This window comes from Oncorhynchus clarkii, chromosome 18, assembly GCF_045791955.1.
Source record: "Oncorhynchus clarkii lewisi isolate Uvic-CL-2024 chromosome 18, UVic_Ocla_1.0, whole genome shotgun sequence".
NCBI lineage: Eukaryota > Metazoa > Chordata > Actinopteri > Salmoniformes > Salmonidae > Oncorhynchus > Oncorhynchus clarkii.
Window position 1 is genome coordinate 7,607,131 of NC_092164.1, and position 24,584 is coordinate 7,631,714.

The 24,584-nt window shown below is 44.6% G+C and overlaps 3 protein-coding genes across 3 annotated transcripts in view; all 3 read right to left on the minus strand.

Annotated features, from left to right (window-relative positions):
• The window catches only part of LOC139372956 (general transcription factor II-I repeat domain-containing protein 2-like), a 979,173-nt gene that overhangs the window by 686,745 nt on the left and 267,844 nt on the right, over nucleotides 1–24,584 (minus strand). The window lies entirely within an intron of this gene.
• Nucleotides 767–2,883, minus strand: LOC139372950 (thioredoxin-like protein 4B). The gene is made up of 3 exons (XM_071112841.1): nucleotides 2,621–2,883; nucleotides 2,286–2,437; nucleotides 767–2,088 (listed from the first exon to the last, which is right to left on the minus strand). Exons 1-3 carry the CDS (start codon nucleotides 2,750–2,752, stop codon nucleotides 1,923–1,925), a joined length of 450 nt encoding a protein of 149 aa, XP_070968942.1. The 5' UTR covers nucleotides 2,753–2,883; the 3' UTR covers nucleotides 767–1,922.
• LOC139372951 (vitamin K-dependent protein S-like) overlaps nucleotides 6,163–24,584 on the minus strand; it is a 34,120-nt gene continuing 15,698 nt past the window's right edge. Inside the window, exons 6-14 of the mRNA XM_071112843.1 lie at nucleotides 24,433–24,564; nucleotides 19,886–20,014; nucleotides 18,119–18,359; nucleotides 17,745–17,931; nucleotides 12,576–12,740; nucleotides 11,804–11,972; nucleotides 7,665–7,801; nucleotides 7,305–7,527; nucleotides 6,163–6,435 (exon numbers count right to left, since the gene is read on the minus strand). Of these exons, the coding sequence (XP_070968944.1) occupies nucleotides 6,272–6,435; nucleotides 7,305–7,527; nucleotides 7,665–7,801; nucleotides 11,804–11,972; nucleotides 12,576–12,740; nucleotides 17,745–17,931; nucleotides 18,119–18,359; nucleotides 19,886–20,014; nucleotides 24,433–24,564 (1,547 nt within the window). The 3' untranslated portion in view covers nucleotides 6,163–6,271. The remainder of the gene's footprint in view (nucleotides 6,436–7,304; nucleotides 7,528–7,664; nucleotides 7,802–11,803; nucleotides 11,973–12,575; nucleotides 12,741–17,744; nucleotides 17,932–18,118; nucleotides 18,360–19,885; nucleotides 20,015–24,432; nucleotides 24,565–24,584) is intronic.

Genomic DNA, 24,584 nt, shown 5'->3' on the forward strand with positions numbered 1-24,584 from the left:
ACACAACTCTGGGTAATATATCTCACGGTAACCACACAACTCTGGGTAATATATCTCATGGTAACCACACAACTCTGGGTAATATATCTCATGGTAACCACACAACTCTGGGGAAGTCTGGGTAATATATCTCATGGTAACCACACAACTCTGGGGAAGTCTGGGTAATATATCTCATGGTAACCACACAACTCTGGGGAAGTCTGGGTAATATATCTCATGGTAACCACACAACTCGGTGAATGTAGATGACTCTGAGAAGAATGAGTAGGTGTGGGAAGTCTGACTTTATGGAAATGTCAGTTAACGACAAGTAACACTGAAGACGAACACCAAAAGCCCATTTAGACCCAATCAGCCTCTTCAAAATAAGTTACTAAATAAAAGATAATACAAGGATCTCCAGTACTGTCTGTAGTGCCTGGGCTTAGTTAATACAAGGACCTCCAGCACTGTCTGTGGTGCCTGGGCTTAGATAATACAAGGACCTCCAGCACTGTCTGTGGTGCCTGGGCTTAGATAATACAAGGATCTCCTGCAGTCTGTAGTGCCTGGGCTTAGATAATACAAGGATCTCCTGCAGTCTGTAGTGCCTGGGCTTAGATAATACAAGGATCTCCAGCACTGTCTGTGGTGCCTGGGCTTAGATAATACAAGGATCTCCTGCAGTCTGTGGTGCCTGGGCTTAGATAATACAAGGATCTCCTGCACTGTGAATGGCCTTATTACATTTATTGTGGTGAAACAGTAGAGATGAAACCAAACATTATTTGAAGTGACACATTTATTAACACATTTAAAAAGGGGTCAGACCTTGTCACCAAACATACATTAGATTCAGCATTCCCACTATAAACAAGAGGCAACAAGAAATGTCCAGCTGTCAACGAGTCTTCATTGTATGAAATAAAGGATTGTCCACTCTGACATGTACCTGTGTCTCTTATAGAGATCTATTTCCCTAGGAAATATCAACCCTCACGTTATGGACAGTTTCACTAAACACTACATCAGAATGGTGAAGTGAGATGGCGCCAGCTGCAGTGGTGTCTCTTGATAACGCCAATACCACAATTGTCCAGGCTGGGCCAATCGGTTCTGTGCTGGGCCAATCGGTTCTGTGCTGGGCCAATCCGTTCTGTGCTGGGCCAATCCGTTCTGTGCTGGTCAGACGTTTTCTTTTCCCATGAATTGTCGGCAGCTTGAGCGCTCAAACCGTGCTGAAGGCCCCCCAGACAACATCTGAAGCCAGGGTGCTTGAAACCGCGCTGAAGGGTGGGGAATCGTGGTGAAATCTAGATCCCATGGTTGAGCAGGTCGTGATGGGGTTAGATCCCATGGTTGAGCAGGTCGTGATGGGATTAGATCCCATGGTTGAGCAGGTTGTGATGGGGTTAGATCCCATGGTTGAGCAGGTCGTGATGGGGTTAGATCCCGTGGTTGAGCAGGTCTTGATGGGATTAGATCCCATGGTTGAGCAGGTCGTGATGGGGTTAGATCCCATGGTTGAGCAGGTCGTAATGGGATTAGATCCCATGGTTGAGCAGGTTGTGATGGGGTTAGATCCCATGGTTGAGCAGGTCGTGATGGGATTAGATCCCATGGTAGAGCAGGTCGTAATGGGATTAGATCCCATGGTTGAGCAGGTCGTGATGGGGTTAGATCCCATGGTTGAGCAGGTCGTAATGGGATTAGATCCCATGGTTGAGCAGGTCGTGATGGGGTTAGATCCCATGGTTGAGCAGGTCTTGATGGGATTAGATCCCATGGTTGAGCAGGTCGTGATGGGGTTAGATCCCATGGTTGAGCAGGTCGTAATGGGGTTAGATCCCATGGTTGAGCAGGTCGTAATGGGATTAGATCCCATGGTTGAGCAGGTTGTGATGGGGTTAGATCCCATGGTTGAGCAGGTCGTGATGGGATTAGATCCCATGGTAGAGCAGGTCGTACTTGGGGATGTTCTGAGGGTCGATGGGACTCTTGACGATCATCTTCCCTCTCATAGCTCCTCTGTAGATCACCTCGATCAGATCCAAGAAGTCCTGCTTGGTCTTAAAACTGCCCACAAACTTGGTGTGATCTGGAGACCTGTATAGGGACAACAGTGTTTTAGCTATAGGCCTACAAAGGGGAAATGGTTTGTAGCTAATATGAGGAGTACCCACAACTATGACATTAAAAGGAGAGTGTGTTACAACTCACTGAAACTAATACTGTATAATAATTCTAGCGCCCGAGTCGTTGTAGGCCATCTTCCTTCTCAACACTAAGATGTCACCACTCACCCATAATCAACCTTCATGTGTTGTCCGTTGAAGAAGAAGACGGTAGACGGGATGTAGCTGATGTCGAAGTATCTCGTGTAGACGGGAGCCGAGTCCACATCCACGATGTAGATAGCCGCCATGTTACTCAGGTCGTGGGCGGTTTTGGACAGCTGGCAAAAGAATGACAACAAGGTCATTCCGAATCAGACAGACAAACGTTTTTTTTTTTTTTTTTTTACAATGACAGTGTTGGTGTAAATATTGGTAACGACTGACATGCATGTCAATGTTTACTGGCCACAATATTGTAGTAGTTAGCCAGCTAGCTACACATGCTAATGTTTGCTACTTACAATCTCGTCAAGCTGCAGGCAGACCGAGTCTTCATCTCTTCCAAACCGAAGAACTAAAACCTTTTCAGCGACAGTTTTTATTACCTCGTCTATGTCCCTTTTGCATGACAATTTGGCCAAAAACAAACTCATTTTGTTAGCTGCTGGCTAGCACTGTGTTCAGTTTGACAAACGAAAATGGACGTACCGGTATGTTGTGTAACACCATAAAACGTCCGTCAGAAACTGTGACCGAACAGCCGCTAGTGTCCGCTGCTTCTTTCCTGTCGTTTGAGCCAAGTATGTTGATATTTGTTTAACGTCTAATACTGCGTTTTACAAGTATATCCGTACGTAGTATGGCTAGTACATTTTAGCTTGCTGTTTGGGGTTTTATAGCACTTTGAGATATCAGCTGATGTAAGAAGGGCTTTAATAAATACATTTGATTTGATTAGAAGCAGTATGCTAGAAAGACTTCAGACACAACCACAGTTTTTTCGGATCACTTTTGTTCAAATAAACACACAAAAAAACACTCAATCCATCAACAAAAACAACTACGTTTAACTTATATATTAAAGTGAGCATGTTTTTCTATACAGTTAACCATTGGGGTGTCTGAAGAAAGGGAGAGAGACAAAAGAGAGAACCAGAAATCACCCTGTGTGTGGTTCATATCTATTCAATCTATCTCATCTACATACAGTTGAAGTCGGAAGTTTACATACACCTTAGCCAAATACATTTAAACTCAGTTTTTCACAATCCCTGACATTTAACGCTAGTAAAAATTCACTTTCTTTAGGTCAGTTAGGATCACCACTTTTAAGAATGTGAAATGTCAGAATAATAGTAGAGAGAATGATTTATTTCAGCTTTTATTTCTTTCATCACATTCCCAGTGGGTCAGAAGTTTACATTCACTCAACTACCTATCAGGTAGCATTGCCTTTAAAATTGTTTAACTTGGTTCAAACGTTTCAGGTAGCCTTGCACAAGCTTCCCACAATAGGTTGGGTGAATTTTGGCCCATTGCACCTGACGGAGCTGGTGTAACTGAGTCAGGTTTGTAGGCCTCCTTGCTCGCACATGCTTTTCAGTGCTGCCCACACATTTTCTATGGGATTGAGGTCAGGGCTTTGTGATGGCCACTCCAATACTTTGATTTTGTTGTCCTTAAGCCATTTTGCCACAACTTTGGAAGTATGCTTGGGGTCATTGTTCATTTGGAAGACCCATTTGCGACCAAGCTTTAACTTGATGTCTTGAGATGTTGCTTCAATATATCCACATCATTTTCCTTCCTCATGAAGCCATCTATTTTGTGAAGTGCAACAGTCCCTCCTGCAGCAAAGCACCCCCACAACATGCTGCCACCTCCGTGCTTCACGGTTGGGATGGTGTTCTTCGGCTTGCAAGCCTCCAAACATAACGGTGGTCATTATGGCCAAACAGTTCTATTTTTGTTTCATCAGACCAGAGGACATTTCTCCAAAAAGTACGATCTTTGTCCCCATGTGCAGTTGCAAACCATAGTCAGGCTTTTTTATGGCGGTTTTGGAGCTGTGGCTTCAACCTTGCTGAGCGGTCTTTCAGGTTATGTCGATATAGGACTCATTTTACTGTGGATATAGATACTTTTGTACTTATTTCCTCCAGCATCTTCACAGGTCCTTTGCTGTTGTTCTGGGATTGATTTGCACTTTTCACACCAAAGTACGTTCATCTCTAGGAGACAGAATGCGTCTCCTTCCTGAGCGGTATGACGACTGCGTGGTCCCATGGTGTTTATACTTGCGTACTATTGTTTGTACAGATGAACGTGGTACCTTCAGGCGTTTGGAAATTGCTCCCAAGGATGAACCAGACTTGTGGAGGTCTACATTTTTTTTCTGATGTCTTGGCTGATTTCTTTAGATTTTCCCATGATGTCAAGCAAAGAGGCACTGAGTTTGAAGGTAGGCCTTGAAATACATCCACAGGTACACCTCCAATTGACTCAAATTATGTCAATTAGCCTATCAGAAGCTTCTAAAGCCTTGACATTTTCTGGGATTTTCCAAGCTGTTTAAAGGCACGGTCAATTTAGTGAATGTAAACTTCTGACCCACTGGAATTGTGATACAGTGAATTAAAAGTGAAATAATCTGTCTTTTAACAATTGTTGGAAAAATTCAGTGTGTCATACACAAAGTTGATGTCCTAACCGACTTGCCAAAACTATAGTTTGTTAACAAGACATTTGTGGAGTGGTTGAAAAACAAGTTTTAATGACTCCAACCTAAGTGTATGTAAACTTCCGACTGTATATACCAGAACCATGTATCCCAGGTCATTCCACTGTATCAGAACCTTCCAGAGCTCAGCTGTTTCACTACATGTCTATGGAACCCCTGGCAACAGAACCAGTGATGCTGGAACAGTCAGTGTCTATGGCAACAGAACAAGTAATGCTGGATTAGTCCGTGTCTATGGCAACAGAACCAGTGATGCTGGAACAGTCAGTGTCTATGGCAACAGAACAAGTGATGCTGGAACAGTCAGTGTCTATGGCAACAGAACAAGTGATGCTGGAACAGTCAGTGTCCATGGCAACATGTTTTGGTAACTCCTCTTCTTCACAGGAACAGAGCCTGGTGTTTATTTCACGGCAATACAAACCATGGTGGGGTGATGGTGAGGGTGAGGGTGATGGTGAGGGTGATGATGAGGGTGATGGTGAGGGTGATGGTGATGGTGAGGGTGATGGTGATGGTGAGGGTGAGGGTGGGGTGATGGTGAGGGTGGGGTGAGGGTGGGGTGATGGTGAGGGTGAGGGTGGGGTGAGGGTGATGGTGATGGTGAGGGTGATGGTGATGGTGATGGTGAGGGTGATGGTGAGGGTGATGGTGAGGGTGATGGTGATGGTGAGGGTGATGGTGATGGTGAGGGTGATGGTGAGGGTGATGGTGAGGGTGAGGGTGAGGGTGAGGGTGATGGTGATGGTGATGGTGATGGTGATGGTGAGGGTGATGGACAAGTGTCCAATGAAACATATGAAACCTTCCAAAACAGTCTAACAAAGAGTGCAGGAAACTAAATAAACAGAAATGACTCCATTGTGCAAGTTCACCCACTATCTCTCCCTCCCCCTTTCTCCCTTCCACCCACCATCTCTCCCTCCCCCTTTCTCCCTTCCACCCACCATCTCTCCCTCCCCCTTTCTTCCCTCTCTCCCTCCCCCACTCCTTTCTTCCCTCTCTCCCTCCCCTACTCCTTTCTTCCCTCCCTCCCTCCCTCTCCCCCTACCTCCCTCCCTCCCCCTTTCTTCCCTCTCTCCCTCCCCCACTCCTTTCTTCCCTCCCTCCCCCTTTCTTCCCTTTCTTCCCTCCCTCCCTCCCCCTTTCTTCCCTCTCTCCCTCCCCCACTCCTTTCTTCCCTCCATCCCTCCCCCTTTCTTCCCTTTCTTCCCTCTCTCCCTCCCCCTTTCTTCCCTCTCTCCCTCCCCCACTCCTTTCTTCCCTCCCTTCCTCTCCCCCTACCTCCCTCCCTCCCCCTCCTCCTAATCATTAGGTAGAGGATCATATACACAGATGTGGGCCTCAGGACAGAGATGTGTGGTGATTGGTCGACCTGGCTGTGAGGTCACTTCCTGTAGGGTGAGTGGTGGTGGGGGGGGGGGGGGGGTCGTCAGAGAGTGTCTTGGGGGGGCGAGACAGGGGGGCAGGAGTGGGACTTAATGCTGTTGTGTTTACTGTCTGCCTCGTCGAAGTCTAACAGTCGATCGTTGACGTTGACGTCCATACAGCCGTGGTAGTAGGCTGTCACTGGGGTGGCGGAGACTGGGACCTCATCTGGAGACAGACGGAGGGATTAAATACCCAGAAACACTTCACACGTCATCAATGAAATCTGAATGAGTTCTGAAATATGGACTACGTTAGTCCGTTTCACCAACCTGGAAGTCCTGTGGCTAATGAGCTACTAGCTAGTTACCTTGGAAGTCCTGTGGCTAATGAGCTACTAGCTAGTTACCTTGGAAGTCCTGTGGCTAATGAGCTCCTAGCTAGTTACCTGGAAGTCCTGTGGCTAATGAGCTACTAGCTAGTTACCTGGAAGTCCTGTGGCTAATGAGCTACTAGCTAGTTACCTGGAAGTCCTGTGGCTAATGAGCTACTAGCTAGTTACCTGGAAGTCCTGTGGCTAATGAGCTACTAGCTAGTTACCTGGAAGTCCTGTGGCTAATGAGCTACTAGCTAGTTACCTGGAAGTCCTGTGGCTAATGAGCTACTAGCTAGTTACCTGGAAGTCCTGTGGCTAATGAGCTACTAGCTAGTTACCTGGAAGTCCTCCTATACCAGTCCTGACAGTGTGTCATCATTGTGGTTAGTTAGTTAGTAACCAGCTAGTTACCTGACAGTCCTCCTATACATGTCCTGACAGAGTGTGTCATCATTGTGTTTAGTTAGTCAGTTAGTTAGTAACCAGTTAGTTAGTAACCAGCTAGTTAGTAACCAGCTAGTTAGTAACCAGCTAGTTAGTAACCAGCTAGTTAGTAACCAGCTAGTTACCTGACAGTCCTCCTATACATGTCCTGACAGTGTGTCATCATTGTGGTTAGTTAGTTAGTAACCAGCTAGTTACCTGGCAGTCCTCCTATACATGTCCTGACAGAGTGTGTCATCATTGTGGTTAGTTAGTTAGTTAGTAACCAGCTAGTTACCTGGAAGTCCTCCTATACATGTCCTGACAGAGTGTGTCATCATCGTGTTGTTGAGTCGATCCAGCGCCCCGTCAGGGAGGCTGTAGGACCAGGTGGAGGTGTTGGCGACGATCTCCAGGCTAGTGGGGGTGACAGTCAGTTCTACAGACAGACGGTCTGGGTAACACAACATCAACGACTGCAGCGTTGCCACGGACACTCCATCCAGGAACACCTGCAGGTCCTGGAGAAAGGAGGGGGAGAGGTGATGGGTTTGTGTGTGTGTGTGTCTGTGTGTGTGTGTGTGTGTGTGTGTGTGTGTGTGTGTGTGTGTGTGTGTGTGTGTGTGTGTGTGTGTGTGGGGATCGTTGCTGAACTCACAGCTTCGTCAGGTCCTTGCGTAACCACGGCGACAGACAGGGGGACGGTATCGTTGAGGACCAGAGCGAAGAGGACTCCTGTACTGCTGGACGGACGGATATGCATCTTCAGATCCACCCTCCATCTCCCTGACTCCCCTACACACACACACACACACACAGGCACACACACACAGGCACACACACACAGACACACACACACACAGGCACAAAGACACACACGCACGCACGCACACACACACACAGACACACACGCACGCGCACACACCGCACACCACAACGCACGCACGCAGACACACACCACACGCACACGCGCACACAGACGCACACACGCACACACACATTTGGTTAGTTAGACAGGCAGACAGAAGCACCAAAGACTGCCCCAGTAAACAGAGGTCTATGTAGACCACCCCCTATTTCCTAATCCTCTTGAGAATCACTAGTAGTAGAATATATATAGTCCACTATAGTAGTAGAATATATATAGTCCACTATTATAGTAGAATATATATAGTCCACTATAGTAGAATATATATAGCCCACTATTATAGTAGAATATATATAGTCCACTGTAGTAGTAGAATATATATAGTCCACTATTGTAGTAGAATATATATAGTCCACTGTAGTAGTAGAATCTAGTCTAGTGTACACTACTCACTGTAGTCTACGTTGAAGTGAGCCAGTCTAGTGTACACTACTCACTGTAGTCTACGTTGAAGGGAGCCAGTCTAGTGTACACTACTCACTGTAGTCTATGTTGAAGTGAGCCAGTCTAGTGTACACTACTCACTGTAGTCTACGTTGAAGTGAGCCAGTCTAGTGTACACTACTCACTGTAGTCTACGTTGAAGGGAGCCAGTCTAGTGTACACTACTCACTGTAGTCTATGTTGAAGGGAGCCAGTCTAGTGTACACTACTCACTGTAGTCTACGTTAAAGGGAGCCAGTCTAGTGTACACTACTCACTGTAGTCTACGTTGAAGGGAGCCAGTCTAGTGTACACTACTCACTGTAGTCTACGTTGAAGGGAGCCAGTCTAGTGTACACTACTCACTGTAGTCTATGTTGAAGTGAGCCAGTCTAGTGTACACTACTTACTCACTGTAGTCTATGTTGAAGTGAGCCAGTCTAGTGTACACTACTTACTCACTGTAGTCTATGTTGAAGTGAGCCAGTCTAGTGTACACTACTCACTGTAGTCTATGTTGAAGTGAGCCAGTCTAGTGTACACTACTCACTGTAGTCTATGTTGAAGTGAGCCAGTCTAGTGTACACTACTTACTCACTGTAGTCTATGTTGAAGTGAGCCAGTCTAGTGTACACTACTCACTGTAGTCTATGTTGAAGTGAGCCAGTCTAGTGTACACTACTCACTGTAGTCTACGTTGAAGTGAGCCAGTCTAGTGTACACTACTCACTGTAGTCTATGTTGAAGTGAGCCGGTCTAGTGTACACTACTCACTGTAGTCTATGTTGAAGTGAGCCAGTCTAGTGTACACTACTCACTGTAGTCTACGTTGAAGTGAGCCAGTCTAGTGTACACTACTCACTGTAGTCTAATGTTGAAGTGAGCCAGTCTAGTGTACACTACTCTCTGTAGTCTAATGTTGAAGTGAGCCAGTCTAGTGTCCACTACTCACTGTAGTCTATGTTGAAGTGAGCCAGTCTAGTGTACACTACTTACTGTAGTCTACGTTGAAGTGAGCCAGTCTAGTGTACACTACTCACTGTAGTCTATATTGAAGTGAGCCAGTCTAGTGTACACTACTCACTGTAGTCTACGTTGAAGGGAGCCAGTCTAGTGTACACTACTCACTGTAGTCTATGTTGAAGGGAGCCAGTCTAGTGTACACTACTCACTGTAGTCTACGTTAAAGGGAGCCAGTCTAGTGTACACTACTCACTGTAGTCTACGTTGAAGGGAGCCAGTCTAGTGTACACTACTCACTGTAGTCTACGTTGAAGGGAGCCAGTCTAGTGTACACTACTCACTGTAGTCTATGTTGAAGTGAGCCAGTCTAGTGTACACTACTTACTCACTGTAGTCTATGTTGAAGTGAGCCAGTCTAGTGTACACTACTTACTCACTGTAGTCTATGTTGAAGTGAGCCAGTCTAGTGTACACTACTCACTGTAGTCTATGTTGAAGTGAGCCAGTCTAGTGTACACTACTCACTGTAGTCTATGTTGAAGTGAGCCAGTCTAGTGTACACTACTTACTCACTGTAGTCTATGTTGAAGTGAGCCAGTCTAGTGTACACTACTCACTGTAGTCTATGTTGAAGTGAGCCAGTCTAGTGTACACTACTCACTGTAGTCTACGTTGAAGTGAGCCAGTCTAGTGTACACTACTCACTGTAGTCTATGTTGAAGTGAGCCGGTCTAGTGTACACTACTCACTGTAGTCTATGTTGAAGTGAGCCAGTCTAGTGTACACTACTCACTGTAGTCTACGTTGAAGTGAGCCAGTCTAGTGTACACTACTCACTGTAGTCTAATGTTGAAGTGAGCCAGTCTAGTGTACACTACTCTCTGTAGTCTAATGTTGAAGTGAGCCAGTCTAGTGTACACTACTCACTGTAGTCTATGTTGAAGTGAGCCAGTCTAGTGTACACTACTTACTGTAGTCTACGTTGAAGTGAGCCAGTCTAGTGTACACTACTCACTGTAGTCTATATTGAAGTGAGCCAGTCTAGTGTACACTACTCACTGTAGTCTATGTTGAAGTGAGCCAGTCTAGTGTACACTACTCACTGTAGTCTATGTTGAAGTGAGCCAGTCTAGTGTACACTACTCACTGTAGTCTATGTTGAAGTGAGCCAGTCTAGTGTACACTACTCACTGTAGTCTACGTTGAAGTGAGCCAGTCTAGTGTACACTACTCACTGTAGTCTATGTTGAAGTGAGCCAGTCTAGTGTACACTACTCACTGTAGTCTATGTTGAAGTGAGCCAGTCTAGTGTACACTACTTACTCACTGTAGTCTACGTTGAAGTGAGCCAGTCTAGTGTACACTACTCACTGTAGTCTACGTTGAAGTGAGCCAGTCTAGTGTACACTACTCACTGTAGTCTAATGTTGAAGTGAGCCAGTCTAGTGTACACTACTCACTGTAGTCTACGTTGAAGTGAGCCAGTCTAGTGTACACTACTCACTGTAGTCTACGTTGAAGTGAGCCAGTCTAGTGTACACTACTCACTGTAGTCTATGTTGAAGTGAGCCAGTCTAGTGTACACTACTCACTGTAGTCTACGTTGAAGTGAGCCAGTCTAGTGTACACTACTTACTCACTGTAGTCTATGTTGAAGTGAGCCAGTCTAGTGTACACTACTCACTGTAGTCTATGTTGAAGGGAGCCAGTCTAGTGTACACTACTCACTGTAGTCTATGTTGAAGTGAGCCAGTCTAGTGTACACTACTCACTGTAGTCTATGCTGAAGGGAGCCAGTCTAGTGTACACTACTCACTGTAGTCTACGTTGAAGTGAGCCAGTCTAGTGTACACTACTCACTGTAGTCTACGTTGAAGGGAGCCAGTCTAGTGTACACTACTCACTGTAGTCTACGTTGAAGTGAGCCAGTCTAGTGTACACTACTTACTCACTGTAGTCTACGTTGAAGTGAGCCAGTCTAGTGTACACTACTCACTGTAGTCTACGTTGAAGGGAGCCAGTCTAGTGTACACTACTCACTGTAGTCTATGTTGAAGTGAGCCAGTCTAGTGTACACTACTCACTGTAGTCTATGCTGAAGTGAGCCAGTCTAGTGTACACTACTCTGTGTAGTCTAATGTTGAAGTGAGCCAGTCTAGTTTACACTACTCACTGTAGTCTACGTTGAAGTGAGCCAGTCTATAGTGTACACTACTCACTGTAGTCTACGTTGAAGTGAGCCAGTCTAGTGTACACTACTCACTGTAGTCTACGTTGAAGTGAGCCAGTCTAGTGTACACTACTCACTGTAGTCTGTGTTGAAGTGAGCCAGTCTAGTGTACACTACTCACTGTAGTCTACGTTGAAGGGAGCCAGTCTAGTGTACACTACTCACTGTAGTCTACGTTGAAGTGAGCCAGTCTAGTGTCCACTACTCACTGTAGTCAATGTTGAAGTGAGCCAGTCTAGTGTACACTACTCACTGTAGTCTACGTTGAAGTGAGCCAGTCCTGCCCCAGTGAAGTAGGTTCCTCTCTCTACGTGCAGGAAACAGTGTTTAGTCTTCTTCTCCTGAATGACCTCTTTGACCCCAGACGCCCCCTGGTTCATCAGGTTCCAGCCCCGGATACACCCGTCCAGACGAGGGTTGATCTGTACAGGGGTCACATCAATGTCATCAGGTGGTTGTATGATGGTTGTTCTATGGTTGTTCTGTGGTTGTTCTATGGTTGTTCTGTGGTTGTGGTGTGGTTGTGGTGTGGTTGTTCTGTGGTTGTTCTATGGTTGTTCTGTGGTTGTGGTGTGGTTGTTCTGTGGTTGTGGTGTGGTTGTTCTGTGGTGTGGTTGTGGTGTGGTTGTTCTGTGGTTGTTCTGTGGTTGTTCTGTGGTTGTTCTGTGGTGGTGTGGTTGTTCTGTGGTTGTTCTATGGTTGTTCTATGGTTGTTGTGTGGTTGTTCTGTGGTTGTTCTGTGGGTGTTCTGTGGGTGTTCTGTGGTTGTGGTGTGGTTGTTCTGTGGTTGTTCTGTGGTTGTGGTGTGGTTGTGGTGTTGTTGTTCTGTGGTTGTTCTATGGTTGTGGTGTGGTTGTTCTATGGTTGTTCTGTGGTTGTTCTGTGGTTGTGGTGTGGTTGTTCTGTGGTTGTTCTGTGGTTGTGGTGTGGTTGTTCTGTGGTTGTTCTGTGGTTGTGGTGTGGTTGTTCTATGGTTGTTCTGTGGTTGTTCTGTGGTTGTGGTGTTGCGGCAGCGGGCTGTTTACCGGTTTGATGACGCTGTCGGTGCGGTTGGGCAGCCCTGCGATGTACACCTTGGTCTCCAGTTTCCCGTTGACGGACGTGAAGAGACTCTCAGGGCTGTTGATGCTCATCACAGCTTCCTTACTGATCTTAACACTGATACTGGACTCTAGTTCATCTACTGAGATCTACAACAACATTACACAACAACAACATTACACAACAACATTACACGACAACAACAACATTACACAACAACAACATTACACAACAACATTACACAACAACATTACACGACAACAACATTACAAAACAACATTACACGACAACAACAACATTACACAACAACAACATTACACGACAACAACATTACACAACAACATTACACGACAACAACAACATTACACAACAACAACATTACACAACAACAACATTACACAACAACAACAATATTACAAAACAATAACAACATTACATAGCAACAACAACAACAATACACAACTACAACATTACATACCAACAACAAAATTATTGTGATAGATTGTGGTAGATTGTGATAGATTGTGGTATATTGTGATAGATTTGATAGATTGTGGTATATTGTGATAGATTGTGGTATATTGTGATAGATTTGATAGATTGTGGTATATTGTGATAGATTGTGGTATATTGTGGTATATTGTGGTATATTGTGGTATATTGTGATATATTGTGATATATTGTGGTATATTGTGATAGAATGTGGCTTCTATCAATGTCATTTCCAACCCCTCATATATAAGAGTACCAGTTAAAAGTTTGGACACACCTACTCAGTGCAGGGGTTTTCTTTATTTTTACTATTTCCTACATTGTAGAGTAAACAAATCAAAATATATTTTATATTTGAGATTCTTCAAAGCAGTCAACAAGTGCTCAGCACATGTGGGAACTCCTTCAAGACTGTTGGAAAAGCATTCCAGGTGAAGCTGGTTGAGAGAATGTCAAGTGTGTGCAAAGCTGTCATCAAGGAAAAGGGTGGCTACTTTGAAGAATTATTTGCTAAACACTTTTTTGGTTACTACATTATCCCATATGTGTTATTTCATAGTTTTGATGTCTTCACTATTATTCGACGATGTAGAAAATAGTAAAAATAAAGAAAAACCCTTGAATGAGTAGGTGTGTCCAAACTGTTGACTGGTACTGTATATACAGTTGAAGTCGGAAGTTTACATAGCCAAATACATTTAAACTCAGTGTTTCACAATTCCTGACATTTAATCCTTGTAAAAATTCCCTGTCTTAGGTCAGTTAGGATCACCACTTTATTTTAAGAATGTGAAATGTCAGAATAATAGTTGAGAGAATGATTTATTTGAGCTTTTATTTCTTCCATCACATTCCCAGTGGGTCGGAAGTTTACATATACTCAACTACCTATCAGGTAGCATTGCATTTAAATTGTTAAACTTGGGTCAAACATTTCAGGTAGCCCCCCACAAGCTTCCCACAAGAAGTTTGTTGAGTTTTGGCCCATTCCTCCTGACAGAGTCAGGTTTGTAGACGTCCTTGCTCGCAGACGCTTTTTCAGTTCTGCCCACACATTTTCTATGGGATTGAGGTCAGGGCTTTGTGATGGTCACTCCAATACCTTGACTTTGTTGTCCTTAAGCCATTTTGCCACAATTTTGGAAGTATGCTTGGGGGCTTTGTCCATTTGGAAGACCCATTTGCGACCAAGCTTTAACTTCCTGACTGATGAGATGTTTTGGAGCAGGGGTTTCTTCCTTGCTGAGCGGCCTTTCAGGTTATGTCGATATAGGACTCGTTTTACTGTGGATATAGATACTTTTGTACCTGTTTCCTCTAGCATCTTCACAAGGTCCTTTGCTGTTGTTCTGGGATTGATTTGCACTTTTCGCACCAAAGTACGTTCATCTCTAGGAGACAGAACGTGTCTCCTTCCTGAGCGGTATGACGACTGCGTGGTCCCATGGTGTTTATACTTGCGTACTATTGTTTGTGCAGATGAATGTGATACCTCCAGGCGTTTGGAAATTGCTCCCAAGGATGAACCAAACTTGTGGAGGTCTACAATTTTTTCCTGAGGTCTTGGCTGATTTCTTTAGATTTTCCCATGATGTCAAGCAAAGAGGCACTGAGTTTGAAGGTAGGCCTTGAAATACATCCACAGGTACACCTCCAATTGGCTCAAATTATGTTAATTAGCCAATCAGAAGCTTCTTAAGCCATGACATCATTTTCTGGAATTTTCCAAGCTGTTTAAAAGGCACAGTCAATTTAGTGTATGTAAACTTCTGACTCACTGGAATTGTGATACAGCGAATTATAAGTGAAATACTCTGTCTGTAAACAAATGTTGGAAAAATAACTTGTGTCATGCACAAAGTAGATGTCCTAACCGACTTGCCAAAACTATAGTTTGTTAACAAGACATTTGTGGAGTGGTTGAAAAACGAGTTTTAATGACTCCAACCTAAGTGGATGTAAACTTCTGACTTCAACTGTAACATCATCATCTTAACACTGGATTGAGATTAAACACATCGGAGCAAAAAAAAGACAGGTAGTCATGTTGGACAGGTGACTAATATAACCAGCTAGAGACAGTCAGGTTGGACAGGTGACTAATATAACCAGCTAGAGGCAGTCATGTTGGACAGGTGACTAATATAACCAGCTAGAGACAGTCAGGTTGGACAGAGGACTAATATAACCAGCTAGAGACAGTCAGGTTGGACAGGTGACTAATATAACCAGCTAGAGACAGTCAGGTTGGACAGAGGACTAATATAACCAGCTAGAGACAGTCAGGTTGGACAGAGGACTAATATAACCAGCTAGAGACAGTCAGGTTGGACAGAGGACTAATATAACCAGCTAGAGATAGTCAGGTTGGACAGAGGACTAATATAACCAGCTAGAGACAGTCAGGTTGGACAGAGGACTAATATAACCAGCTAGAGACAGTCAGGTTGGACAGAGGACTAATATAACCAGCTAGAGGCAGTCATGTTGGACAGGTGACTAATATAACCAGCTAGAGACAGTCAGGTTGGACAGGTGACTAATATAACCAGCTATAGACAGTCAGGTTGGACAGAGGACTAATATAACCAGCTAGAGACAGTCAGGTTGGACAGAGGACTAATATAACCAGCTAGAGGCAGTCAGGTTGGACAGAGGACTAATATAACCAGCTAGAGACAGTAAGGTTGGACAGGTGACTAATATAACCAGCTAGAGACAGTCAGGTTGGACAGGTGACTAATATAACCAGCTAGAGACAGTAAGGTTGGACAGAGGACTAATATAACCAGCTAGAGACAGTAAGGTTGGACAGAGGACTAATATAACCAGCTAGAGACAGTCAGGTTGGACAGAGGACTAATATAACCAGCTAGAGATAGTCAGGTTGGACAGAGGACTAATATAACCAGCTAGAGACAGTCAGGTTGGACAGAGGACTAATATAACCAGCTAGAGACAGTCAGGTTGGACAGAGGACTAATATAACCAGCTAGAGACAGTCAGGTTGGACAGAGGACTAATATAACCAGCTAGAGACATTCAGGTTGGACAGAAGACTAACATAACCAGCTAGAGACAGTCAGGTTGGACAGAGGACTAATATAACCAGCTAGAGACAGTCAGGTTGGACAGGTTTATTTTATTTTTTATTTCACCTTTATTTAACCAGGTAGGCTAGTTGAGAACAAGTTCTCATTTGCAACTGCGACCTGGCCAAGATAAGGCATAGCAGTGTGAACAGACAACACAGAGTTACACATGGAGTAAACAATTAACAAGTCAATAACACAGTAGAAAAAAGGGGAGTCTATATATACATTGTGTGCAAAAGGCATGAGAAGGTAGGCAAATAATTACAATTATGCAGATTAACACTGGAGTGATAAATGATCAGATGGTTATGTAAAGGTAGAGATATTGGTGTGCAAAAGAGCAGAAAAATAAATAAATAAAAACAGTATGGGGATGAGGTAGGTGAAAATGGGTGGGCTATTTACCAATAGACTATGTACAGCTGCAGCGATCGGTTAGCTGCTCAGATAGCAGATGTTTGAAGTTGGTGAGGGAGATAAAAGTCTCCAACTTCAGCGATTTTTGCAATTCGTTCCAATCACAGGCAGCAGAGAACTGGAACGAAAGGCGGCCAAATGAGGTGTTGGCTTTAGGGATGATCAGTGAGATACACCTGCTGGAGCGCGTGCTACGGATGGGTGTTGCCATCGTAACCAGTGAACTGAGATAAGGCGGAGCTTTACCTAGCATGGACTTGTAGATGAGCTGGAGCCAGTGGGTCTGGCGACGAATATGTAGCGAGGGCCAGCCGATTAGAGCATACAAGTCGCAGTGGTGGGTGGTATAAGGTGCTTTAGTGACAAAACGGATGGCACTGTGATAAACTGCATCCAGTTTGCTGAGTAGAGTGTTGGAAGCAATTTTGTAGATGACATCGCCGAAGTCGAGGATCGGTAGGATAGTCAGTTTTACTAGGGTAAGTTTGGCGGCGTGAGTGAAGGAGGCTTTGTTGCGGAATAGAAAGCCGACTCTTGATTTGATTTTCGATTGGAGATGTTTGATATGGGTCTGGAAGGAGAGTTTAGAGTCTAGCCAGACACCTAGGTACTTATAGATGTCCACATATTCAAGGTCGGAACCATCCAGGGTGGTGATGCTGGTCAGGCGTGCGGGTGCAGGCAGCGAACGGTTGAAAAGCATGCATTTGGTTTTACTAGCGTTTAAGAGCAGTTGGAGGCCACGGAAGGAGTGCTGTATGGCATTGAAGCTCGTTTGGAGGTTAGATAGCACAGTGTCCAAGGACGGGCCGGAAGTATATAGAATGGTGTCGTCTGCGTAGAGGTGGATCAGGGAATCGCCCGCAGCATGAGAAACATCATTGATATATACAGAGAAAAGAGTCGGCCCGAGAATTGAACCCTGTGGCACCCCCATAGAGACTGCCAGAGGACCGGACAGCATGCCCTCCGATTTGACACACTGAACTCTGTCTGCAAAGTAATTGGTGAACCAGGCAAGGCAGTCATCCGAAAAACCGAGGTGACTAATATAACCAGCTAGAGACAGTAAGGTTGGACAGATGACTAATATAACCAGCTAGAGACAGTAAAACGTAATCAGTGATGTAATCCACGAGCCAGTCTTACCACATGCCACTGTCCGTCGTTGATGGCCTTGCCCCCGCTGGTGACCTTCAGGGAGTGCTGGGTCTTGAACTGGACCTCGATCCGTCCTCCCCTCAGCCCCAGCATGAACCACGAGTCCTGGGAAGACTCTGCGTACAGAACCACCCCTTCTGGATCAAACGTCCGGAAGTCAAACTCTGCAGCAAACCTGGAGACACACGACCCAGACGACCCAGACGATTTAGGGTACAGTTGTGTAGTCAAATCAAATCAAATGTATTTGTCACATACACATGGTTAGCAGATGTTAATGCGAGTGTAGCGAAATGCTTGTTCTTCTAGAGTGAACAGGACTGCATGTCTGTCTCTGCCTCGGTGTGTTTAAACCCCCTTACTTGGTGTTCTCCGGTAGTCTGAAGCGGAGGTATATGACAGGCCCTCCGGTGAATTGTTCTCCCAGGTACAGCATCTCAGAGTGTTTGTAGTCGTAGAGCTGGACACACACCGGCACCTCCTCGCAGGAACGCTGGTCCTCCGCTAACCGCAGGCCCTGACGACCTTCGCAGCGGCAGGAGTAGCTACCCATCGTGTTCACACACACGCCCTCACACACGCCCACCTCGCACTCGTCGACATCTGGGGACAACCACGAGCGTCAGGCGGAGAGGGTAGAGGTCAGAGGTCATTACAGGAGGTACAGGGTCAGGTTTAAGATCAGTTGATACCAAAAGTTCCATTAGGTCCTTGAATATAATTGTCTCTGACATTTTTTTAATTTGTCAGACTGTATATTTAGGGGCGGCAGGTAGCCTAGTGGATAGAGTGTAGAGGCGGCAGGTAGCCTAGTGGTTAGAGTGTAGAGGAGGCAGGTAGCCTAGTGGTTAGAGTGTAGAGGAGGCAGGTAGCCTAGTGGTTAGAGTGTAGAGGAGGCAGGTAGCCTAGTGGTTAGAGTGTAGAGGAGGCAGGTAGCCTAGTGGTTAGAGTGTAGAGGAGGCAGGTAGCCTAGTGGTTAGAGTGTAGAGGCGGCAGGTAGCCTAGTGGTTAGAGTGTAGAGGAGGCAGGTAGCCTAGTGGTTAGAGTGTAGAGGAGGCAGGTAGCCTAGTGGATAGAGTGTAGAGGAGGCAGGTAGCCTAGTGGTTAGAGTGTAGAGGCGGCAGGTAGCCTAGTGGTTAGAGTGTAGAGGAGGCAGGTAACCTAGTGGTTAGAGTGTAGAGGAGGCAGGTAACCTAGTGGTTAGAGTGTAGGGGCGGCAGGTAGCCTAGTGGTTAGAGTGTAGAGGCGGCAGGTAGCCTAGTGGTTAGAGTGTAGAGATGGCAGGTAGACTAGTGGTTAGAGTGTAGAGGAGGCAGGTAGCCTAGTGGTGAGAGTGTAGAGGAGGCAGGTAGCCTAGTGGTTAGAGTGTAGAGGAGGCAGGTAGCCTAGTGGTTAGAGTGTAGAGATGGCAGGTAGCCTAGTGGTGAGAGTGTAGAGGCGGCAGGTAGCCTAGTGGTTAGAGTGTAGAGGCGGCAGGTAGCCTAGTGGTTAGAGTGTAGAGGCGGCAGGTAGCCTAGTGGTTAGAGTGTAGAGGAGGCAGGTAGCCTAGTGGTTAGAGTGTAGAGGAGGCAGGTAACCTAGTGGTTAGAGTGTAGAGGCAGGTATCCTATTGGTTAGAGTGTAGAGGCGGCAGGTAGCCTAGTGGTTACAGAGTTGGGCCAGTAACCGAAAGGTTGCAAGATCGAATCCCTGAGCTGACAAGGTAAAAATCTGTTGTTCTGCCCTTGAACAAGGCAGTTAACCCACTGTTCCTAGACCAGTTAACCCACTGTTCCTAGACCAGTTAACCCACTGTTCCTAGACCAGTTAACCCACTGTTCCTAGACCAGTTAACCAACTGTTCCTAGACCAGTTAAACCACTGTTCCTAGACCAGTTAAACCACTGTTCCTAGACCAGTTAACCCACTGTTCATAGACCAGTTAACCCACTGTTCCTTGACCAGTTAACCCACTGTTCCTAGACTAGTTAACCCACTGTTCCTAGACCAGTTAACCCACTGTTCCTAGGGCCGTCATTGTAAATAAGAACTTGTTCATAACTGACCTGACGAGTTAAATTAACATGTTCCTGTCTGTGATAGTGTCTTTCTCATGTGGTCAGTGTGGGTACAGTGGAGTGGCATCTCACCCAAACAGGAACGCAAGGTGAAGTTGTAACTGAAGCCCGGGGGACACTGGCACTCATACATGCCAGGGTTGTTGACACATTTAGCCGGTTCTTCACAGATACTGGGGTACAGCAGACACTCATTGATATCTGGGGAGGGAACATATTTAGCTGGTTTCTCAGAGATACTGGGATACAGCAGACACTCTCTGGGGAGGGAACACATATAGCTGGTTCTTCACAGATACTGGGGTACAGCAGACACTATCTGGGGAGGGAACACATATAGCTGGTCCCTCAGAGATACTGGGGTACAGCAGACACTATCTGGGGAGGGAACACATATAGCTGGTCCCTCAGAGATACTGGGGTACAGCAGACACTATCTGGGGAGGGAACACATATAGCTGGTTCTTCAGAGATACTGGGGTACAGCAGACACTCTCTGGGGAGGGAACACATATAGCTGGTCCCTCAGAGATACTGGGGTACAGCAGACACTCTCTGGGGAGGGAACACATATAGCTGGTTCCTCAGAGATACTGGGTACAGCAGACACTCTCTGGGGAGGGAACACATATAGCTGGTCCCTCAGAGATACTGGGGTACAGCAGACACTCTCTGGGGAGGGAACACATATAGCTGGTTCCTCAGAGATACTGGGGTACAGCAGACACTCTCTGGGGAGGGAACACATATAGCTGGTTCCTCAGAGATACTGGGGTACAGCAGACACTCTCTGGGGAGGGAACACATATAGCTGGTTCCTCAGAGATACTGGGGTACAGCAGACACTCTCTGGGGAGGGAACACATATAGCTGGTTCCTCAGAGATACTGGGGTACAGCAGACACTCTCTGGGGAGGGGACACATATAGCTGGTTCCTCAGAGATACTGGGGTACAGCAGACACTCTCTGGGGAGGGGACACATATAGCTGGTTTCTCAGAGATACTGGGGTACAGCAGACACTATCTGGGGAGGGAACACATATAGCTGGTTCCTCAGAGATACTGGGGTACAGCAGACACTATCTGGGGAGGGAACACATATAGCTGGTTTCTCCGTGTCTGCTGTACCCCAGTATCTCTGAGAAACCAGCTATATGTGTTCCCTCCCCAGAGAGTGTCTGCTGTACCCCAGTATCTCTGAGGAACCAGCTATATGTGTTCCCTCCCCAGATAGTGTCTGCTGTACCCCAGTATCTCTGAGGAACCAGCTATATGTGTTCCCTCCCCAGATAGTGTCTGCTGTACCCCAGTATCTCTATCTGGGGAGGAAACACATATAGCTGGTCCCTCAGAGATACTGGGGTACAGCAGACACTCTCTGGGGAGGGAACACATATAGCTGGTTCCTCAGAGATACTGGGGTACAGCAGACACTATCTGGGGAGGGAACACATATAGCTGGTTCCTCAGAGATACTGGGGTACAGCAGACACTCTCTGGGGAGGGGACACAGACATCTTGACATCTTCAGTGTGAGTTGGTAATATGGAGGTTTGGCTTAGTCATGAGACAATCGCACAAACATTAACACAAGTGGGTGCACAAGCAGAAACAGTCATTGAGACTGAAGCCTGTTTCTGGTAACAGCGTTGGTCAATGACCCTGAGGTTTAAACACTCTTATGTAACACTGAACTGGTCAGTCATCTCCCTCTGTTAATCTAAATTACGGTCTGGGTCTGTAAAGCTAGAGAATAATCTAGTGTCTGGGCTTGCAACTCTAGTCTAGAATCTAAACTAGATTCTAAACTAGTCTGGGACTGAAAATCTAGAGTCTAAACTAGAGTCTAAACTAGTCTGGGACTGAAAATCTAGAGTCTAAACTAGAGTCTAAACTAGTCTGGGACTGAAAATCTAGAGTCTAAACTAGAGTCTAAACTATAGTCTAGGCCTGCAACTCCAGAATCTAAACTAGAGTCTAAACTAGATTCTAAACTAGTCTGGGACTGAAAATCTAGAGTCTAAACTAGAGTCTAAACTAGTCTGGGACTGAAAATCTAGAGTCTAAACTAGAGTCTAAACTAGTCTGGGACTGAAAATCTAGAGTCTAAACTAGAGTCTAAACTATAGTCTAGGCCTGCAACTCCAGAATCTAAACTAGAGTCTAAACTAGATTCTAAACTAGTCTGGGACTGCAAATCTGGAGTCTGAACTAGAGTTTGGACCTGCAAATCTAGTGTCTAAACTAGAATCTACACTAGAGTCTGGGCCTGCAAATCTAGAGTCTAAACTAGATTCTAAACTAAAGTCTAAACTAGAGTCTAAACTAGAGTCTGGGCCTGCAAATCTAGTGTCTAAACTAGATTCTAAACTAGATCCTAAACTAGAGTCTAAACTAGAGTCTGGGCCTGCAAATCTAGTGTCTAAACTAGAGTCTAAACTAGATCCTAAACTAGAGTCTAAACTAGAGTACAGTTTACCTGTACAGTGGATCTATATAACAGTAACTGTTACCTGTACAGTGGATCTATATAACAGTAATTGTTACCTGTACAGTGGATCTATATAACAGTAATTGTTACCTGTACAGTGGATCTATATAACTGTTACCTGTACAGTGGATCTATATAACAGTAACTGTTACCTGTACAGTGGATCTATATAACAGAAACTGTTACCTGTACAGTGGATCTATATAACAGTAATTGTTACCTGTACAGTGGATCTATATAACAGTAAGTGTTACCTGTACAGTGGATCTATATAACTGTTACCTGTACAGTGGATCTATATAACAGTAAGTGTTACCTGTACAGTGGATCTATATAACAGTAAGTGTTACCTGTACAGTGGATCTATATAACTGTCACCTGTACAGTGGATCTATATAACAGTAAGTGTTACCTGTACAGTGGATCTATATAAGTGTTACCTGTACAGTGGATCTATATGACAGTAAGTGTTACCTGTACAGTGTATCTATATAACAGTAAGTGTTACCTGTACAGTGGATCTATATAACAGTAATTGTTACCTGTACAGTGGATCTATATAACAGTAATTGTTACCTGTACAGTGGATCTATATAACTGTTACCTGTACAGTGGATCTATATAACAGTAATTGTTACCTGTACAGTGGATCTATATAACAGTAAGTGTTACCTGTACAGTGGATCTATATAACAGTAAGTGTTACCTGTACAGTGGATCTATATAACAGTAACTGTTACCTGTACAGTGGATCTATATAACTGTTACCTGTACAGTGGATCTATATAACAGTAAGTGTTACCTGTACAGTGGATCTATATAACAGTAAGTGTTACCTGTACAGTGGATCTATATAACAGTAACTGTTACCTGTACAGTGGATCTATATAACTGTTACCTGTACAGTGGATCTATATAACTGTTACCTGTACAGTGGATCTATATAACAGTAATTGTTACCTGTACAGTGGATCTATATAACAGTAATTGTTACCTGTACAGTGGATCTATATAACAGTAACTGTTACCTGTACAGTGGATCTATATAACAGTAACTGTTACCTGTACAGTGGATCTATATAACAGTAAGTGTTACCTGTACAGTGGATCTATATAACAGTAATTGTTACCTGTACAGTGGATCTATATAACAGTAACTGTTACCTGTACAGTGGATCTATATAACAGTAACTGTCACCTGTACAGTGGATCTATATAACAGTAATTGTTACCTGTACAGTGGATCTATATAACAGTAAGTGTTACCTGTACAGTGTATCTATATAACAGTAATTGTTACCTGTACAGTGGATCTATATAACAGTAACTGTTACCTGTACAGTGGATCTATATAACAGTAACTGTTACCTGTACAGTGGATCTATATAACAGTAAGTGTTACCTGTACAGTGTATCTATATAACAGTAATTGTTACCTGTACAGTGGATCTATATAACAGTAATTGTTACCTGTACAGTGGATCTATATAACTGTTACCTGTACAGTGTATCTATATAACAGTAAGTGTTACCTGTACAGTGGATCTATATAACAGTAACTGTTACCTGTACAGTGGATCTATATAACTGTTACCTGTACAGTGGATCTATATAACAGTAAGTGTTACCTGTACAGTGGATCTATATAACAGTAAGTGTTACCTGTACAGTGGATCTATATAACAGTAAGTGTTACCTGTACAGTGGATCTATATAACTGTTACCTGTACAGTGGATCTATATAACAGTAAGTGTTACCTGTACAGTGGATCTATATAACAGTAAGTGTTACCTGTACAGTGTATCTATATAACAGTAATTGTTACCTGTACAGTGTATCTATATAACAGTAACTGTTACCTGTACAGTGGATCTATATAACAGTAACTGTTACCTGTACAGTGGATCTATATAACAGTAAGTGTCACCTGTACAGTGGATCTATATAACAGTAAGTGTTACCTGTACAGTGGATCTATATAACTGTTACCTGTACAGTGGATCTATATAACAGTAAGTGTTACCTGTACAGTGGATCTATATAACAGTAAGTGTTACCTGTACAGTGGATCTATATAACAGTAAGTGTTACCTGTACAGTGGATCTATATAACAGTAAGTGCTACCTGTACAGTGGATCTTCTCGCTGGTTCTGAACCGGTACCCATCATCACACATACAGCGGAAGCTACCGGGGGAGTTGTAACACTTCTGGTTGCAGCCGGCTTGGTGATCTGGGTCTGAACACTCGTCGATGTCTGATCAATAAAACAACCAA